The 21,872-nt window shown below is 35.7% G+C and overlaps 1 protein-coding gene across 5 annotated transcripts in view; it reads left to right on the top strand.

Moving 5' to 3' along the window:
• The window catches only part of RIMS2 (regulating synaptic membrane exocytosis 2), a 773,533-nt gene that overhangs the window by 487,827 nt on the left and 263,834 nt on the right, over positions 1–21,872 (top strand). For all 5 annotated transcript variants that reach the window (XM_011931177.1, XM_011931160.1, XM_011931186.1 and 2 more), the window contains 2 exons: positions 5,521–5,677; positions 19,776–19,892. In XM_011931177.1, the coding sequence (XP_011786567.1) occupies positions 5,521–5,677; positions 19,776–19,892 (274 nt within the window). The remainder of the gene's footprint in view (positions 1–5,520; positions 5,678–19,775; positions 19,893–21,872) is intronic.

Below are 21,872 nucleotides of genomic sequence, written 5' to 3'. Positions count from 1 at the left end.
CCTCTGCCTCCCTGGCTCAAGTGAGTCTCCCCGCTTCAGCCTCCTTACTAGCTGGGACCATAGGTGTGCACCATCATGTCCAGTTAGTTTTTGTATTTTTTAATAGGGACAGGTTTTCCCCATGTTGCCCAGACCGGTCTTCAACTCCTGGCCTCAAGTAATCTACCTGCCTTAGCCTTCCAAAATGGTGAGCCACCATCCCCAGCCTGTAATTGTTTTTTCTTGATAACTTTTTATCGATAGGCAGACATGATGTGCTGGTTAAAAGAAATTGATGTAAATAAGCCTTTAGTAATGCGCTGGTAAGGTGGGGAAAGGGAAGCATTCTATATTCCTATAATTAGGTCTCAGTCTTAGTGAACCTGCGGATTGTGAAAATTACAAGTGGTTCTCATTTTTTCCCTCCTCCCTTAGGTGGAACAAGATGGTTAGAGTGGGCTGGAATTGTTTCCTTCTCCTGTCTGGAAGGCAAGAGTGGACTAGATTTGGGTATTTCCCTTCTCCCAGGTTGGTTAGGCTTTAGTTAATTAGTTTCCCCTGAGGGAAAGTCTTGTTAAGAAAAGCAGAGCAGTCTGGAGTATTTCAAAATGGTTCCTGTTTCCCTCTCCCTCCCGGAAACAAGAGGAGATTTTTCTTCAATATTTACTGTGGGAACCTGGTGGAGTTCCTAGAGGTAAGTCTAACAATATTGTAGGAGACCTCAATGACTGGGTTCCCGTGGAGCTTATAACTCTCAGACTTGTTCTTAACTGATCCTCTAGCAATTTGTCATTTGAAGGTCAAGTTTTCCTACTCTGGCACTGGTTCCCACACTACTTTCACCTCATGAGTATCTTCTCCAAAAGCTGTGACTCCCTGTTTTCACCTGTCTGTCTCTTCAATCTTGGGGGCAGTTGTTTGCCCTGTGTCATCCCTCTTTTACAGATCCAAGAAAATTTGTTGCTTTTTCAGTCTGTTCAGCTTTTTATTTGTTGTTAGGACAGAGTGAAAACATTACAAGCTCCTTAGAAACTAGAAGTTCCTCCATGTGTTCTTTATTTGGCTTATTCTGATACCAAGTCTTTTTAAGTCAGAAGTAACTTTGACATTTGCATTGTTAATATTCTTTAAAGTAAGTTGAAACTTTGATATGGAAATTTTTCCCAAGTAAGCAATTCTAGGCATGGAGTTTGCCCTGACAGTATACTGAGCAACAGGAATGGGAATGGTTATAGACCATCCCTTTTAACCTATTGATGCACTTCACAACTTGAATAGACTACATATAGATAAAATACCAAATCTGGTCATGTAAAATTTTAGAATTCTTTTCTACTGTGACCTGAAACAATATATACAAATGTAAATAATTTCTTTCCCATTGAAAAGGTTGAGGATTTAATTATGTCTAATTTTGGAGAGATATTTGTATATTTATTTTTAATCTCCATGTGACTGCATTATTTGAGTTCTTGAAGTAACTTCTCCTTTTCTCAGTAGTATCTCTTAAAGTCAATAACCAGACTTCTTTTCTATCTATGTATGTAATCTTTCCTTGGGTTATAATGATGATCTTTTTATAAATGACTTTCAAATGTTTAGCAACAGTCCTAACATATTTCTCAAGATTCTTTTCAACATATTTAATATTTGACCTATGCAACTGAAACTACCCTCATTCCCCTTCTCCAAACTAGTCAACCTCAATAAACGTTTCTTACTCTTATCTTAGTAGTATAGTTTTTTTGTTTTTTTGTTTTTTGTTTTTCCTTTTGAGACAGAGTCTTGCTCTGTGGTCCAGGCTGGAGTGTAGTGGTGTGATCTTGGCTCACTGCAACCTCCACCTCCTGTGTTCAAGCAATTCTGCTGCCTCAGCCTCCTCAGTAGCTGGCATTACAGGCACGTGCCACCATTCCCAGCTAATTTTGTATTTTTAGTAGAGATGGGATTTCACCATTTGGCCAGTCTGGTCTTGAACTCCTGACCTTAAGGGATCTTCCCACCTTGGCCTCCCAAAGTGCTGGAATTACAGGCATGAGCCACCATGGCCAGCCAGTAGCATACTCTTGACTTCCTAATAGGCTAAATTAAAAAGTTAAGGTGCATTAATTGTTGCTCTTTTTTTTGCTTTTTTATCTAGTCACAAAATGTAATTGATTCATGTTGGCATGGTCTGAACTCTATTCTTGGATCTTTCCTCTATCTTACTCCTTCTTGTAGTGATCTCAAGTCTGTTTAAAGTCCCATGCCTTTAAATAGTTATCTATATGCTAAAACTCCCAAATGTATATCTCTAGTAAATTCTACTTATTTTTTCTTTAAATCTTTATAGTTTACTGCCCACCTGACATCTTCACTTGGAAATGTAGTAGATATCTCCAACTTAACATGTCCAAAACTAAACTTTTGATCCTTTCCACCAAACCATGTCATTTGATAACTTAATTCTTCTCCTTGAGTCAGAATTTTAGATTTGTTCTTGTCTCTTCTTTTTCTCTCTTGTCTCTCAAATCTTTCACAAAATTGTCTTTATTGCTATGCCTTCAAAATACATCCACTTCCATAATCTCCATTATTATCCTAGTTCAAGCTGCTGTTATTGCATGTATGATTTACTACCTTGTCTAGCCTTAAGCAAAAGTTAAAACATGCACAATTTCTGCTTAAAACCCGCTAATGGGTTAAAATCACTCAGATTAAATGCCAAAATGTTTGCAATAATGTACAAGCCTCTACATAATCTTCCCTCTTCCCTCCAAATGTCTCCAATATCTGCTCTTCATCACTTGCTCCACTCCAAGCACCCTGTCCTCCTTGCTGTTCTGTGAACATGTGAGATGCACTGCTACCTTGGGGCCTTTTCACTTGTCTTGGAACCCTTCTCTCTGTGTTTATCAGCTTGGAAAAACATCTCATTCAATTCTTTCTGAAATGTCACCTTCTCAATTTGTGTTATCTAGTCTAACCACCCTATATAAAATTACAAAATGTCCTCCTCTTCTGGTATTTTGATTTTCCTTTTCCTTGTTCTATTTTACTAAATGTATAGTATATATAGCCACTAGCTGTATGTGGTTATTTAAATGAACTTAAAATAAACATGTTTAAATTTTAGATTCTCATTATACCATCCAGATTTCAAATGCTCAATAGTCATGTATGTCTAGTGGCTACCAAATTGGACAGCACTGATAGAAGAACATTCCATCATTTTAGAGTTCTGTTGGACAATACTGTTCTAAGTTTTATAAGAACAATTAATCTTGTTGCAATCTCTCTAAGCTTCAGTATGAATTGTATACTGATGTCAGCTTCATCTTCCTAAAGTATGACTTCCATCATCAGAGCAGAATGTAGTATTGGGACACAGTGAGAGCACTGGAGTCAGAAATATCTTCTTTTAAGTCTCAACCCTGGTATTTGACACTTAATTTAGATTTTTTTACCTCTGTTTTCTCAAATGAAAATGGAAATCTTCTTGGCAGAGTTGTTTTCTATTATATAGTGTATGTGTTCCTGGGAAAACCTTGTGCTGTGCAAAATCATGGACTAAAAACAACAGAGCTCTGGAAACAAAAAGGTTAGGAAGACCATTCAAAACTCATGCAGCTTTGAAAACTGAAGAGTAAAAATTAAAATAACACAATTAAAAAGTCATGTTAAATTTTAAGCAATAAAAATATTTACTATATAATAGGAGTCTAAAATAAAATGAAGGTATCTAGATGAAAGTAGTATATCTAGATGGAAAGAAGGATAAGTCTGCAAAGTTATGAACTCAAGGGGACTATCCACAAACACCAGTAAAGACTCACTCAGTACATATATCTAAGACAGAGTTTGTGACCAAAGAGCCAAAAGGAGGAACATGAGATTCTTGGGATGAATGGGCATTGTGTGCAGTTCTGTATTTCTCTGGTTTGCTGCATCCCGCTGTGTTAGTGTACTTTACATTCAGCTGCAATTATTTGGAAGTTGTAGTGGATGCTGTTGATGTTCCACCCATATCCCGTTTACCAGCTCGTTTACTCATCCAGTTACGGGGAGTGTTGGTTGTTAACAACTCACAGCTGTCCCTCTCTCTGGAGAATTGCCTGGTCAAATGGAAACCACCTCATCCATAAGGTTAAACACCTTGCCGACTCTCCACTGGCAGGCTTTAGCCAGTGAGTGACTAGCACAGGAGTACAAAAATCCAGGCCACTTACCTCGAAGTCAGACCAACCCTGGGCAGTTGTTCATGTTTCAGAGCATACAATTGGATCAGACTGAGAAGACATCATTGCTTAGTTTCTTCCCTTTTTTCTTACCCTATTCTGCTCTTCTCCTTTTTCCTGAGGACACTACTTCACTTATCTATGTGCATGTGAATCCTTGTTTCTAGGGAATCTAATGTGAGATAATACTGTAAAACATTATCAGGATAGGAAATATCACATATGAACAGTTGTTTCTGAGTTATTTCTGAAACAAACGTCATAACAGAACACTTTTTTAAAGTGCATAGCAGGGTTCCTAGCACATAGTAAAACATCAATTAATAATAGCCACAAAGAGTATGATGAAGATAATGGTGGTGGTGGTGATAATATTACTTCCTGCTCAGAAATTTTCAGGCTCTTTCCATTACCAACCTCATGATGTTTTAGATATCTACAACTTGAGTCAAACTTACTTTTCCTGCTCATTTCCATACTGCTGCCCCACACTGAACTGTTGTTTTTCTACCAGCTTAGAAGTCCTTCTACTTTCCTTCCATCTGTCCACAATACCAATTGCTTTCTAGTACTCTTTTAGATAGTATCTCTTCTAATATTCTTTGTGTAAATGTGTCAAATCATTGGGCTGTTACTTTCCTCTGATTTGTCGTATTTTTATTCTCAGACTTCTACTGTATATCAGCCCTGTCATATACTGTAAGAAAAATGGTAGCCAGGTGCAGTGGCATGGGCCTGTGGTTCCAGCTACTTGGGAGGCTGGGGTGGAAGGGTCATTTGAGGCTGCCCTAAGCAACATAGTGAGACCTCCATCTCATTAAAAAAAAAAAAAAGCAAAAGCCATTTACACATGTACTACAAATGGTATTTGGGATGTTTTCTAAAACTTTCATCACTTAAAGAAATGATCTTAATGTTTAGGAGTTTTTTATGAGCTTAATAATTTTAAATAACAATTGTTAAGAATTATTTGAAGCTTTTCTAGGTCATTGAAGAGATGAAAATATTTTTAGAATAAATTTGAGTCTTTTATTGGAGATGATTATATGTAAAATTTTAGTCTAAGTTTATATAAAAGCTTTACCCAGCACAATGCCTTAGATATAGTAACTATTTAAATATTTGGATATCTGTCATTCCTTTTTAATTTACGTATTCATAAAATGTTTTGTCATAATATTATGGTTTATCCTTTATACTTTATATTTAATATATTAGAAGTCTTTCAACTTCACCAACATTTTATTTTTGAGTAAAGTACAAAAGATACAAAGGACTTAGTGTATATATATAACTATAATATTTATTAATTTTATACCTTTAGATTATCGACGTGATGGTCGAGATCTTCAAAGCTCAACATTGTCAGTGCCAGAACAAGTAATGTCATCAAACCATTGTTCACCATCAGGGTCTCCTCATCGAGTAGATGTTATAGGAAGGACTAGATCATGGTCACCCAGTGTCCCTCCTCCACAAAGGTAAGATAGACTACTCATTTTATTTGTAGGGTGGCTGTATTACTCAGAGGGACAAAACTAATAGGATATACGTATATATGAAAGGGAGTTATTAGGGAGAATTGGCTCATGTGATTATAAGACAAAGTCCCACCATAGGACTTCTGCAAGCTGGGGAAGGGAGAAGCCAGTAGTGGCTCAGTCTGAGTGTGAGTCCATTTTGAAAGCCTTAAAACCAGGGAAGCCGACAGTGCAGCCTTCAGTCTGTGGTCAAAGGCCTGAGAGCCACCAGCAAGCCACCAGTGCAAGTTCCAGAGTCCAAAGACCAAAGAACCTGGAGTTGGGTATCCAAGGGCAGCAGGAGTGAAAGGAGTCAACCAGCACAGGAAAAAGAAAGAAGCCGGAAAACTTAGCAAGCAAGGTTATCCCACCTTCTTCACCTGCTTTGTTCTAGCTACATTGGCAGCTGACTGGATGGTGGATTGGGTGGGTCTCCCTCTCCCAGTCCACATATTCAAATGTCAGTCTCCTCTGGCAACATCCTTACAGACACACCTAGAAATGATACTTTACCAGCCTAGGCATCTTTCATTCCATTCAAGTTGACACCTAATGTGAACCATCACAATGGCATTATAGACCTATTTATCACGTATCATTAATAATCTCTAAAGATAAGAGATTCTTGTGGAAAAAGAATTTAAGGAAAAACAAGATGGTTTTATTTATTTAAGGAAAAACAAAATGCTATTCAAGGAAAAACAAGATGCTATACAATAACCTGCATAACGAGAGTAAAATGAAATATGACTTATTTTGTAATTTTAGACAACCTATATGTTATTTTATTTTAAGAGTTCAAAATAACTCAGAAGAACCAGTTTTCAATCACATATTGATGTGAGTATATCTAGGTAGAACCAACTAATTATATTCATGAATGATATAGATAATTGGTAATTTAATATATAGGAAAAAATGAAAATTTGACTGATGTTTAAAATTAGTAACAAATATCAGAATAATAATTTTTTCTTTGTTTTTTTTTTTTTTTTTTTTGAGAAAGGGTCTTGCTCTGTCCCCAGGCTGGAGTGCAGTGTTGCAACCTTGGCTCACTGTAGCCTCCGCCTCCTGGGTTCAAGCGAGTCCCCTTCCTCAGCCTCCCAAGTAGCTGGGATTACAGGCCCACACCACCATGCCCAGCTAATTTTTTGTATTTTAATAGAGATGGGGTTTCACCATGTTGGCCAGGATGGTCTTGATCTCCTGACCTGGTGATCTGCCTGCCTTGGCCTCCCAAAGTGCTGGGTTTACAGGTGAGAATAATAATTTTTAAAAGCATGTGCAGTGGGATGAACAGCTCAGAAAATCTGTAGCTAGCAGTCTTAATGCTTACTAGAAATCTCTGATTAACCCGGTTAAGTACAGACAAGCTTAATGGAATAAGAATCATGGAAATAATAGGTGAAGCTAACAAGAAATATGTGCATAATTTACATTGTACATACTTGGACTGTTTAAGAAATTTTGACCAGTTAGAATGACACACTTATACATCCTATTTTAAATAAATAATTGAGTATTTGACTAATAATTTTAATTGAGTCTTAATTTTACACAGAATATCGGAATGTCTAAGAGAGCTTTAGATTTATTATGTTTGAAGGATATAAGCCACTAAAATAAGATTTATGTAACTTAGACAATTGCAGAAATTAAAAAGAATGTCTGATATATTAAGTTGATGAACATGGTTTAAAATGTTTGAAGATGTTGAATTAACAAAGTTTATAAATGGGACCAAAATTATTAAACATTTTTTTAAAAGTACTTAACTGTGGTACACTTATCAATATAATAGCATGTGTAATCTGAAATTTAAAGTTTGAGAACTAGTTTTAAATTTGTAACTTTAATAAACTGAACCCTACCATCCTCTAGGAAAATTAAAGAATGCCTGTGTACGAGGAAAAACAACAATGTTTTTGTTCTTTGTACACTCTACTCAACACAGAACACCTTTGTGACCAGATTTGTGGGGATTTTTTCCCACACCAAGCAACTTGCCAGCAGATAGCACCTAAGAATCCTATAATTCAGTTCAATTCTGACACTATACTCGAAATTGTATCAGATTTCACATGTTAAAGGGTTAAAGGCTTAGTCCCACAAGACTGTCCCCTACTTCAAATGCCAATTGCAAGTCCCAGATTGTGACCTATCCAGTTATAAATTGGAGTTTTCATAGCCCCTCTCCTTAATTTGATAGTTTACTTGGACAGCTCACAGAACTCAGTTAAACACTTTAATTATGTTTACCAGTTTATTATAAAAGACATTTTTAAAAATGCAGATGAAGAAATGCGTAGGATGAGATTTGGGCAACATGGAAGCTCATCAAATCTTGTTCAAAAGTTTCTATAGAGTTTAATCTCCAGCCCTCAGCCCTCTTTCTGTAGGTCAGTAGGTGGGGCTGAAAGTTCCAGCCCTGTAATCACTTGGTCTCTCTGTAGACTGGTCCCATCAAGAGGATATCCAGGGGACCCACCCTTAGCAATCATTAGCATAAACTCAGAAGTTATCAGAGGGGATCAGTAACAAAAGACACTCTATCACTTAAGAAATTCCAATGGTTTTAGGAACTCAAGACAAAGACCAAATGTGTTTCATATTATATCACACTTTACTTGTATCAGGTAAAGAACATTTGAACAGTCCAATAGAAGATAGGAATATCTATCTTTTTAGATATCTACTGTTTTAGATCAGATTATGTTTCATATGATAGAAAGCCCATCATGACAGGAGCTCAAACATAAAGTGTTTATTCCATGAAGAAACAGAAGTGTGTAACTAGACAATCTAGGGCAAAAATGTTAGCTTAAAAAAAGGCATCATTGATAAATTATAGAGAGAAGTAACATTTTTAAAATACAAGTAACCTTATCATTCCTAAAATAAGATCCACTAACATATCACTCATAAGCAATGTCCTTAAAAGAACACAGAGAATATGAAAACAAAGGCATGAAAAAATGTAATAACTATATATCATCTAAAAGGAAAGTAAGATCCCAATTTCAATCAGAAGAAAAAAATGAATGCAATGTCAAAAGTGTCATAAAGGACAAAGAAATATATGTTCTAGGAAAAATTACTGAATTCAAAATATATAACCATTACTACCACTTTGAATTAGACAGTCTGTACTTTACACAAAGACTGGACCAAAAGCCAAGAAAGGGCCAAACTGTAGCTAGAATTTTGCTCAATTGTATGCTCATAAGGCCATTTCTGTAAAAAAGCAGTACTTTTTCAAATTTGCCCTAAGGCATTATAAAAACTGATAAAAATACCTGGGTGTAATGATCATGGACAAATTTGTTCCTTAACATATAAAGAGCTTCTAAAGATAGGAAGCAACAACTGGCAGGGTTATAGAAAGAAATAAATAAACAGTTTTAGTTGGAGGTTTTAACATATCTCTAACAGAAATCAATAATCAGCCCCCCCCAAAAAAAATTAGCAATGACTTAGAAGGTTTGAATAATGTCAAATTTATTGTGTGACTCAACTATGCTATATTTTGTGTATATATCTTTTTGTGTATCTCAATATAAAATTACATACCATTAAAGCAAAGAATATAAATTATTTTTAACACAACATAACTTTACAAAAATAACTGGTAACAGAAACTCGTTAAAAAGTAAACCTCAATAAATCCCAGATAAATCATTTTCTCTGAATATTATTCAATAAACTTATAAAGCAGTTTTGCAAAGATAGGTTTTAAATTCCTAGAACTTAGCTAAAATACTCTGAAATAACTTTTGATTATAAGTGAAATAATTGAGATATTAGGAAATATTAGGATTGAATGACAAATGAAAATGATGCAAGCATTTGTGGGACACAAGCAGTATTTAGGAAATTTTCTCTTAAAGGATATTTATCAAAAAATAGGAATGCTTCAAAATAATGAAATAGGATATTACCTCACAACTGTTAGAATGGCTCTTTTCAAAAGGCAAAAAATAATATGAGATGGCAAGGACGTGGAGAAAAGGGAACCCTGGTACACTATTGATTGCAATGTAAACTAATACAGTCATTATTTAATGAAAACAATATGGAGGTACCCGCCAAAAATTAAAATGGAACTACCATATGATTCAGTAGTTCCACTACCGAGTATCAAAGGATATGAAATCAGTATGTCAAAAAGATACCTGTGAGGGGACAAAGCCAAATGGTGGAATACCTACATCATTCATATCTTCACAGGAATACCAAATTTTACCAGCTATCTGCACACTGAAAAGCACTATCACAAGACCCAAAAATCAGGTGAGCAAACACAGTACCTGGTTTTAACTTCATATGATTGGAAGTGACATTGAGGAGGTTTGGAGAGACAGTCTTGAATCACCAATGCCATCCTTCTCCTATCCCCCACCAACAGTTGTTCAACATGGAAAGTCTGTGCATTTGGGAGAGGAAGAGCGCAGTGATTGGGGAACTTTATATTGAACTCAGTGTTGCCCTGTCATAGCAGAGAGCAAAGCTGTGCTGGGCTCGGCCAGTGCCTGGATATGGAGGGAGCATTTGGACCAGATTTAGTCGTAGAGGAATCACCCATTCCATCAGTCAGAACTTAAGTTTCTTAGCAAGCCATGCCACAGTGGGACAAAGTGCTCTGGAGTCCTAGGTAAACTGGAAAGGACACAAAGACTACAACTCCTAAGCAGCACCTAGTGCTGGGCTGGGCTCAGAGCCAGAGGACTAGGGTGGCACATGACCTAAGGAGATATCAGATGGCATGGCTAAAGAAGTGCTTGTACCACTCCTCCTCCAACCCCAGACAGTACAACTTACTGCAATTAAAGTGTCTCCTTCCTTCTGTTTAAGGAGAGGAGAGGAAAGAGTAAAGAGGGCTTTGTCTTGCTTCTTGGATACCAGCTCAGCCACAGTAGGAGAGGGAACTAGGCAGAGTCATGAAGCCCCCATTCCAGGCCCTAGCTCTGGCATATTTCTAGACAAACACGAGCCGAAAGGAAGTTGCTGCCTTGAAAGGAAGGACTCAGTCCTGCGGGATTAATCACCTGCTGAATAAAGGCCCCCTGGGCACTGAATAACCAGCAGTGATACCCAGAAACTATGCTGTAGGGCTTTGGGCTCTGAGATGTGCAGGCTTCACGGGTGACTCAGCACATTCCCACCTGTGGCGGCTATGATGAAAGACTGCTTCTGTTTGAGAAAAACAGAGGGAAAACTAACATGACTTTGTCTTGCACCTTAGATGTCAGCTCAGTCACAATGGGTTAGAGCAACAGGCTCATGGAGTCCCTGAGTACAAAGTTAGTATAAGTTTAGCATTTCTGTACCTGCCCTGGGCCAGAGGGGAGCCTATTTCCCTGAGAGGTGAGTCACAGGCCTGGCAGCATTCACCACAAACTGAGAAGAAACCTTGGGCTTTCAGTGAACATTGCAGTGGCCTGACAGAACCCCCTTGTGGGCCAGTGGTGGTAGATCCCACAGGGAGAGGCTCTTCTGCCTGTGGAAAGGGGAGGGAAGAGCAGAAAGGACTTTATGTTGTAGTTTGAGAGCCAGCTTAGCCACAGTAGAATAGAACATTAGGCAAATTTCTAAGGTGTTTGACTCTAATCCATAGCCCCCAGATAGCACCTGTGGATCTGCTCAGGGCCTAGGGGAACTTACCACCTTGAAGAGAAGGACCCAAACCTGGCTGGCTTTGCCATCTGGTGATTGTAGAGCCCTAGGACCTTGAGTGAACATAGGCAATAGTAGCTAAGTAGTGGTTACAGTGGGCCTTGGGTAAGACCCAATGCTGTTCTGGCTTCAGGTCTGACCCTGTACAGAACCAGTGGTGGTAACCACAGGGGTGTTTGCATCACCACAACCCCAGTTCCAGGCAGCTCAGCAGAGAGAGAGAAAGAGATTCCATTTGTCTGGGAGAAAATAAGGGAAAAGAATAAGAGTCTCTGGTGATCCAGAGAATTATTCTGGATCTTATCAAAGACCACCAAAGTGGTACCTCTATGAGTCTGCAAAAAGCAGCATTATTGGGCTTGGGGCCTAAGTCCCTTTGAATACCTGGGAATCGGGAAACCTTCCCAGGAAGGATGGGCACAACAAGCCGAGACTGCAATAAATACCTAACTCTTCAATGCCAAGACACCAAAGACCATCTATAAGCATCAGGATCATCCGGGAAAACATGACTTCTCCAAAGGAACTACATAAGGCACCAGGGACCAATACTTGAGAAACAGATGTGACCTTTCAGATAGAAAATTCAAAATTGCTGTTTTGAGGAAAGTCAATGAAATTCTATATAACACAGAGAAGGAATTCTGAATTCTATGGTAAATTTAACAAAGAGATTGAAATAATTAAAAATAATCAAACAGATATTCTGGTGTTGAAAAATGCGATTGACATACTGAAGAATGCATCAGTGTCACTTAAGAGCAGAATAGATCAAGCAGAAGAAAGAATTAGTGACCTTCAAGAGGCCATTTGAAAATGCAAAGAGCAAACAAAAGAAAAACAAATAAAAAACAGTGAAGCACACCTACAAGATCTAGAAAATAGACTCAAAAGAGCAAATCTAAGAGTTATTGACTTTAAGATAGATAGAAAACAATACAAAAGATCAATGAAACAGGTTTTTTTTTTTTTAAGATAAACAAGATGGACAAACCTTTAGCCAGACTAACAGAGGAAAAAAGAGAGAAGACCCAAATAAACAAAATCAGAAATGAAGAAGGACACATTACAACTGATACCATAGAAATTCAAAGGACAATTAGTGGCTGCTGCGAGCAACTATATGCCAATAAATTGGAAAATATAGAAGAAATGCATAAACTCGTAGACACTTACTAGATTAAGCCACGAAGAAATCCAATAGCTAAACAGATCAATAACAAATGACAAGATCAAAGCCATAATGAATAGTCTCCCAGTAAAGAAAAACCTGAACCCAATGGCTTCAATGCTAAATTCTAACAAACATTTAAAGAAGAACCAATACCAAATCTACTCAAACTATTTCAAAAAATAAAGAAGGAGGGAATACTTCCAAACTCATTCTACAAGGCTGTTATTACTTTGATACCAAAAGCAGACAGACGCATTAAAAAAAAACAAAAAACAAAAAACTATAGGCCAATATCTCTAATGAATATTGATGCAGAAATCCTGGAAAAAAACAAAACAAAACAAAAAAACTAGGAAACCGAATTCAACAATACATTAAAAAGGTCGTTCATTATGACCAAGTAAAATTTATCTCTGGGATGCAAGGATGATTCAACATACACAAGCCAATTAATGTGATATATCATCAGAATGAAGTACTAAAACCATATGATTATTTTAATTGATGCTGAAAAAGCTTTTGATAAAATTCAATATCCTTTCAAGATAAAAACCCTCAAAAAACTGGGGATACAAAGAACATACCTCAACATGATAAAAGCCATATACAACAGACTCACAGCTAGTATCATACTGAATGCGGACAAACTGAAAGCCTTTCCTCTAAGATCTGGAACACAGCAAGGATGCCGTGAATAAGAATGAATACCACTCTTATTCAACACAGTACTGGAAGTCCTAGCTAGTGCAATCAGACAAGAGAAATAAATAAAGGGCATCTAAATTGGAAAGTTAGAAGTCAGGTTATTCTTGCTTGCAGATGACATGATCTTATATTTGGAAAAACCTAAAGACTCCACCAAAAACTATTCGAACTGATAAATTCAGTGAAGTTTCAGGATACAAGATCAACATACAAAAATCAGTAGCATTTCTATATGGCAACAGTGAACAATCTGAAAAAGAAATCAAGAAAGTAATTCCATTTATAACAATCACAAATAAAATTAAATACCTAGAAATTGACTTAATGAAAGAAATGAAAGATCTCTACAATGAAAACTAAAACATTGGTGCAGGAAATTGAAGATGACACACACAAAAATAGAAAGATATTTCACATTCATGGATTGGTATAATCAATGATGTTAAACTTTCTATACTACCCAAAGCAATCTACAGATTCAGTGCAATCCGTATCAGAATACCAATGGCATTCTTCTCAGAAATTGGAGAAATAATTCTAAAATTCATGTGGAGCCACAGAAGACCCAGAATAACCAAAACTATTCTGAGCAAAAAGAACAAAACTGAAGGAATCACGTTCCTTTCTTCAAATTATGCTACAGAGCTATAGTAACTGAAAAAGCATGATACTGCCATAAAAACAGACATGTAGATCAGTGGAACACAATAGAGAACCCAGAAGCAAATCCATACACCTACAGTGAACTCATTTTTGACAAACGTGCCAAGAGCATACATTACAGAAAGGAAAGTCTCTTCAATAAATGATGCTGGGAAAACTGGATATCTATATGAATAATAATGAAACTTGACCCCTATCTCTTGCCATATACAAAAATCAAATTAAAACGGATTAAAGACCTAAATCTAATACCTCAAACTGTGAAACTACTACAAGAAAACATTCAAGAAACTCTCTGGGGCATTCATCTTGGCAACAATTTCTTGAGTAATACCCCACACACAGGCAAACAAAGCAAAAGTAGACAAAAGGGTACGGTGGCTTACGCCTGTAATCGTAGCATTTTGGGAGGCCGAGGCAGGCGGATCAAGACGTCAGGAGATCGAGACCATCATGGCTGACATGGTGAAACCCTGTCTCTATTAAAAAAAAAAAAAGAAATTAGCCGGGCGTGGTGGCGGGCGCCTGTAGTTCCAGCTAGTTGGGAGGCTGAGGCAGGAGAATGGCATGAACCTGGGAGGCAGAGCTGCTTGCAGTGAGCCGAGATCGTGCCACTGCATTCCAGCCTGGGCGACAGAGTGAGACTGTGTCTCAAAAAAAAAAAAGTAGACAAAAGGGATCATATCAAGTTAAAAAGCTTCTGTACAGCAAAGGAAATAACAAAATGAAGACACAACCCACAGAATGGGAGGAAATATTTGCAAAGAAACTATCCATCTGAAAAGGGATTAATAGCCAGAAAGTATTAGGAATTCAAACAACTCTGTAGGAAAAAAATTCCAATAAGCCAGTTAAAAAGTGGGTAAAAGATTTTAATAGAGATTTCTCAAAAGAAGACATACAAATAGCAACCAGGCATATCAGAAGATTCTCAACATCACTGAGCATCAGAGAAATGCAAATCAAAACTGCAATGACATATTATCTCACCCCAGTCAAAATGGCTTATATCCTAAAACAATAACAAATGCTGGCAAATATGTGAAGAAAAGGGAACTCTTGTACACTATTGGTTGGTATGTAAATTAGTACAACCACTATGGAGAATGGTTTGGAGGTTCCTCAAAAAACTAAAAATAGAGCTACTATATGATCCACCATCCCACTCCTTGGTATATACCCAAAAGAAGGGAAATCAGTATATCAAAGAGATATTTGCACTGTTATGTTTGTTGAAGTACCGTTCACAATAGCCAAGATCTGGAAGCAACCTACATGTCCATCAGCAGATTAATGGATACAGAAAATGTATTTATACATGATGGAGTACTATTCAGCCAGAAAGAAATGAGATCCTGTCATTTGTAACAACATGGATGGAACTGGAGGTCGTTATGTCAAGTGAAATAAGCCAGGCACAGAAACACAAACATTGCATGTTGTCACTTATTTGTGGGATATAAAAATCAAAACAATTTAACATATGGAGATGGAGACTAGTAGGATGATTACCAGAGGCTGGGATAGGTAGCGGGGGTGAAGGGGATGTGGCGACGGTTAATGAATACAAAGAATGGAAATAATAAATAGAACCTAGAATTTGATAGCACAACAAGGCAACTATAGTCAAAATAATTCAATTGTACATTTAAAAATAACTAAAAGAGTATAACTGGGGCCAGGCACAGTGGCTTACACCTGTAATCCCAGCACTTTGGGAGGCCAAGGCAGATGGTTCATGAGGTCAGGAGTTCGAGACCAGCCTGGCCAATATGGTGAAACCCCATCTCTACTAAAAATACAAAAATTAGCCGAGCGTGGTGGTGCACGCCTATAGTCCCACCTACTTGGAAGGCTGAGGCAGGAAAATCGCTGAAATCCGGGAGGTGGAGGTTGCAGTGAACCAGAATTGCACCACTGCACTCCAGCCTGGGCAACAAAGCAAGACTCTGTCTCAAAAAAAGAAAAAAAAAAAAGAGTATAATTGGATTCTGTGTAACACAAAAGATAAATGCTTGAAGGGATGGATTTCCCATTTTCTATGTTGGGATTATTAGGTATTTTGTGCCCTTATCAATATATCTCCTGTACTCCATAAATACATACACCTATTATGTACTCACAAAGTTAAAAAAAATTAATATTTAAAAAGATATCTGCACTCCCATGATCATTGCAACATTATCCACAACAGAATTGATATGGAATGAAACTGTCATCAACAGATATACAGGTAATAAAAATGTTAATATACACAATGAAATACTATTCCAACTTTTAAAAAGAAGAAAATTCTGTCATTTCTGACAACATAGTTGAACCTAGAGGTCATTATGTTAGGTGAAATAAGCCAGGTATAAAAAACAAATACCAGATGATGTAACTTATATGTAGAATCTAAAAAGTTGCAGTCTCTGAAACAGAGAAAAGAGCCTGGTGGGGTGAGATGATTGTGGAGATATAGGTCAAAAGACTCAAAATTTCACTTAGACAAGAGGAATAAGTTCAAGAGATCTACTGTGTATAATGGTAACTATAGTTAATATATATTTGAAAATTTCTGAGAGAGTAAAGTGTTCTCAAACAAAAGAATAAATATTTGAGGTAGTGCAAATGTTAAATAGTTTTATTTAGCCATCCTGCAATGTATGCACATATCAAAACATCATATATACCATAAATATGTGCAATGTTTACTTGTCATATCAAAACATCATGTATACCATAAATATGTGCAATGTTTACTTGTCATATCAAAACATCATGTATACCATAAATATGTGCAATGTTTACTTGACAAGAAAATTTTAATGAAAATAGAGAACTAAATAAACACTGAATTTAGGAAACAGTACAGAATAATGGAGAAAGTCCTGAAGAAATATGAAGGAGGGAATTAATAAAGATTAGGGAAAAATCAGTGAAACTGACACAAAATGAGGCACAGACAGTAAGAAAAAGAAGTGAAGATAAGAATGTTTGTTAACCCAAAAGTTAGTTATTTGAAAAGATTGGTGACATATAATACAATAAAAGGACTGTACATGAAAAATGAGCGGTATAAACAAATAAAACATTGAAAAAGGGAAACAACTACAGATAAGAAAAAGACTTTAAAAATAATAATCATTATGAAATTTTGTTACTAAATTTGTTAATCTAGGCAAAATGGTTAAATTTCTGAAATAGATATATTAAAATTGACGCAAGAAGAAATGAAAGTTAAATAAAATAACAACCAATGTTCATGACCAGCCTGGGCAACATGGTGAAACCCCATCTCTACTAAAAATCCAAAGCAATTAGCCAGGCGTGGTGACAGGTGTCTGTAATCCCAGCCACCTGGGAGGCCGATACAGGAGAATTGCTTGTACCCGGGAGGTGGAGGTTGCAGAGAGCTGAGATTCTGCCATTGTATTCCAACCTGGGGTAGAAGAGTGAAACTCAGTCTCAAAAAAAAACAATTAAATAATAATAAAAAATAACAACCAGCAAATAGGTTGAAACGGTACTCAAAGACAAACTACTGTCTTCCCCCGATCCATCCATAAAGAGAATTCCAGACTAAAAAGTTATTATGGGTAAGTTTTAACCAAGTGTTTGAGAACTAATATCTGTTCTATACAACTGGCTCTAGAAACAGATAAAGAAGGGAAGTTGCCTAATTCTTTTTCTGGAACTAACATAACCTTAGTTCTAATTCTTAAAGTATAATAAAATATATATGTATTCCATTTTCTTTTTTTTTTTTTTCAAGGACACAGTCTCACTATGTTGCCCAGGCTAGCCTCAAACTCCTGGGCTCAAGCAGTCCTCTAGGCTCAGATGCTGGGACTGTGTGCCTCTGTGCCCAGCTTAAGAAGCCCATTTTAGTTACAACCATATGTAAAAAATCTTACTTTAAGTAAATCTAACCATGAGTTTAAATCATGGCAGTGAGACACCAGAAAAATTGTGATGATAATTCATCATATTAATGGACTAATGGGGAAATAAATCTTACTAGAGGCAGAGAAAGAATTTTATTGTTCAACTTCTATTCACATAAGATAGTAAACTAGAAGAAAACCACCTACACTTCGTAAAGGCTTAATAAAGCAAGCATTATAATGGAAAAACTTTAGCAGAATTTACATTAATAGCAAAAATAAGAGATGAATGTTCATTAATATTGTCACTGTTTGAAATAGTGCTTCAGGTCCTGAAAAGTGTTAAGGAAAGGAAATAAGAGATTTCAGGATTGGAAGAGAAGAGGTGAAAATCATCATTATTTGTTAATGATAGAATTATCTACACAGGAAATCCAATATAATCAAAATATTAAAACTAATATAGGAGTTCTGCCAAATAGCTGTCTATAGATCAACTTATAAAATTAGCAATTACTAATTGGAAAATATAATAAAATGTAAGTGCTATTCTCAAAAGTAACCCAAAGTATCTAACAATTCATGTACTAAGAATTCACAGGATCTTTTTAAGTAAGATGTAAAACTTTGGGTAAGCAATCAATGAGAGATACGCCCTATGCATGGGTAGAATTACTTCCTATAATAAAGATATCAATTTTCCATAAATTAGTTTATAAATCCAATGCCATAACAATCAAAATTTTATGTGCAAATAAAATACCAATAAATCCATTTTGAAAAAAGAAGAGAAAAATTTGCCAGCAGGCAAGAATAATTAAAACTAGGATGGAACTTGAATAACAGCAGCAAAATAGACATATCGAAGGGAATCGATAGTAAAAGAATAATATATCTGCATTTACAGTGATATTTATGTGTGAACTTGACATATGATGATAAAGTGCACTACAATTAATATGAAAAGGGCGGGTCAGACAGGATAGGAAAATTAGCTCACCAGTAGAATAAATTAAAAACTGGACTCCTATCTTTCATCCTACAACATGACATGCCATGTCTTAATTGTGTTTTAAAGAGCTGTTGCATGTCATCAGGGATGAGGTAAGAGTTGAAGCAAGAGATTACTTAGGTAGCTTTTTTTTTTTTCCTTTTTTTGAGACAGAGATTTGCTCTTGTTGCCCAGGCTAAAGTGCAGTGGTGGGATCTCCACTCACCGCAACCTCCACCTCCCGAGTTCAAGTGATTCTTCTGCCTCAACCACCCGAGTAGCTGGGATTACAGTCATGCACCACTACGCCTTGCTCATTTTTTATTTTTTAGTAGAGACGGGATTTCTCCATGTTGGTCAGACTGGTTTTAAACTCCCGACCTCAGGTGATCTGCCCACCTCAGCCTCCCAAAGTGCTGGGATTACAGGCATGAGCCACCACACCCAGCTTAGGTAGCTGTTTTTATGGCATATTCACAATGATGGTAGTTTGTACTAGAGTGGTATCAAGGGAGATGGCACAAAGTGTGCAAATTTTGACTTGTTCCCCTAAGTTCTGAACTCATGTCCAACCACCTATGAGGCATCCCTATCTGCAATCCTATAGGTCATGTATACAAATGTGTCTAACACTGAACATATTTTCTCTGTACAGATCTACTCATCCTCTTGAGCATATTATTGAATATCAGTACTGGAGACCTGGTAGTCATCCTTTAATAACTTTGATAGTTCTTATCATATCCCCACTGTTATTAGTTTAATTTGAGCTCCTTATGCTGCATCTGTTATAGCAGTAATCTTATTTAACTGTCAACCTTCCACTGAAACTTATACCTTTAACCAGAGATGCAATTAGTGAAAACAAAATTTGGACTTCACCATATAGTGATTTTGTCTTTTTCTACTGTGCTTTAAAATAAACCTCATTTCTTAGTGTTTCAAATGGTTTACTAAGATACTTAATAGATCTTGTTGTTGTAGTCGGAATGTGGAACAGGGGCTTCGAGGGACACGCACTACTACCGGACATTATAATACAATTAGCCGAATGGATAGACATCGTGTCATGGATGACCATTATTCTCCAGATAGAGACAGGTAAATATGATTAAATACTATTAGACCTTATTAGTAATATAATCACTGCTTTCAGGAAGGGGTTACCATAAAATGTTTTCACATATTCTTTTATCTTAGTTTCTAAAACAATGTTTTTCTGTTACAACGCTTACATTATTTCTTATGACTGCCACATTGTTAAAAATAATAAACACAACCTTTTCTCTGATAAGAAAAAAACAAAATTATCTTTCTTTTGCCATTTTGGTTTTTTGTTTAATCAAACCAATTAAGTTAGTGAATCTATATAAGTGATTATAATGTTAATTATAGTGAAACCAAGATGTTTTATTATTTTTGTCATAACCAATTATTATATATAAATGCTTTCATGAGACAAATATTTTAAAGTCTTTTACATTCATCAGAGAAATTGGTGTGACTTTTCACATATAGAAGTATTGAGACAGAGTCTGATTTGTTTAGGAAACATTTTATGATTCATGAAGAGGTTTTTCCTCATGGCTTTCAGTAAACCTTTTAAGCATCTTAAAGATTGCTGTATTTGGAAGAACTCTCTGAATTTGTTCCATTAAATGTGACAAACTTGGAAGTAACATGGTATGTTATAATGCTTACATTAACTACTATTAATATTTTTAAGTTAAGCAAATTGATAAACTCTAATTCATGCTTTGGTTATACGTGAAGTAAGTGCCATTATATTTCCCCAGCTCTTCAAAGGATGTGATAAAATAATGAAGGAACTCAGAAGTTCCTTTGTATGCATCCTAAACTGATTTTAGGAAGAACATTTGGGGACTTTTAAATAAGCTGTTATGATAAATTACTGTTTACATTTATACACTTAAATTTTTGTCTAAATTAAGATTATACTTAATTCATGCTTATAATTTCACTGTGATTTAGTATACTTCTCCAAAAGTAAAGAGAGGATATCATAGTCTTCAATAGTGTCTAACAAGTATTGGTTTTTGTGCCTGAGATCTAAGAAGAAATTATATATAAGAAGTTATTAAATTAATATTGCTTTTAGTGATAAATGAAAGTTAATGTAGTATTTTATTTTCTTTTAATTTGCTTAACTTTTTCTTAGTAATCTGTATCTTTAGGGGTAATTACAGACATGCTACCTATAGAAGTTGATACTTATCAAGTACAATACTGTAATAGAAAGAAGAGTAACTATGTTGGCATGATTAGGAGTTGAAAGGAGTCATATTAGGATGAATGAAGAGGTATTTTAGTTGCCTAATAGCATTTTAATAAGCTTGATTGTTTCTGGAAATTATTTATATACCAAGTCATAAACTTCTTGTTCCTTGAAGGCTTGTTAATGGAAATGATGAGAGAGAAAATTCTGAAATGAATTTAAACTTTCTTCAATTTTATGTAAAGTTTTATTTTAATGAAAAAATGGACTTTTCTTTAAGACAAGCAAATACTGTCTAAATCTTGCAGAAAAAGATAAAATTAACATCTAGAATTATACTTATAAATAAAAATGATTGCTATCATGTATAATGCATAATACTTTATAAATATTTAAAGGCAAATGACCCTAGGTTTAATGGCAACACAACTTCCTATTAAAGCCTAGATGATTAATCCTTGGTATTAGTTAATATGGTTATATTAGGTAATTATCATATCAGAGAGATCCTACAATGTGCATTTTTATGTCTATCCCAATTTATGTCTACAACTGAAACGTCATTTTTTATATAAAAAATTTGTAAATCTTTTAGTTTAGCAAAAATGTTCATATAATTGTTTTCTGAAGTTTTCGAGAAAATTGATCCATGTGGTTTTTATTTCTCTTTTAGAGCACTATTGATGCCAGATCACAATTTATCTTAATTGTGAACTGCCTTAAATCCTTTTTTCAAATAAGTAAAATAGAATTTTATTTAAATAGGAATATAAAACCATTTCTAATATTATTTGATTATCTGTGTAATCATTAATAGGAATAAAAAAGTTCAATATTATATATAT

The sequence above is a fragment of the Colobus angolensis genome, unplaced genomic scaffold, assembly GCF_000951035.1.
Source record: "Colobus angolensis palliatus isolate OR3802 unplaced genomic scaffold, Cang.pa_1.0 Scaffold121, whole genome shotgun sequence".
Taxonomy (NCBI): Eukaryota; Metazoa; Chordata; class Mammalia; order Primates; family Cercopithecidae; genus Colobus; species Colobus angolensis.
This window is presented reverse-complemented; position numbering and strand designations above follow the sequence as displayed.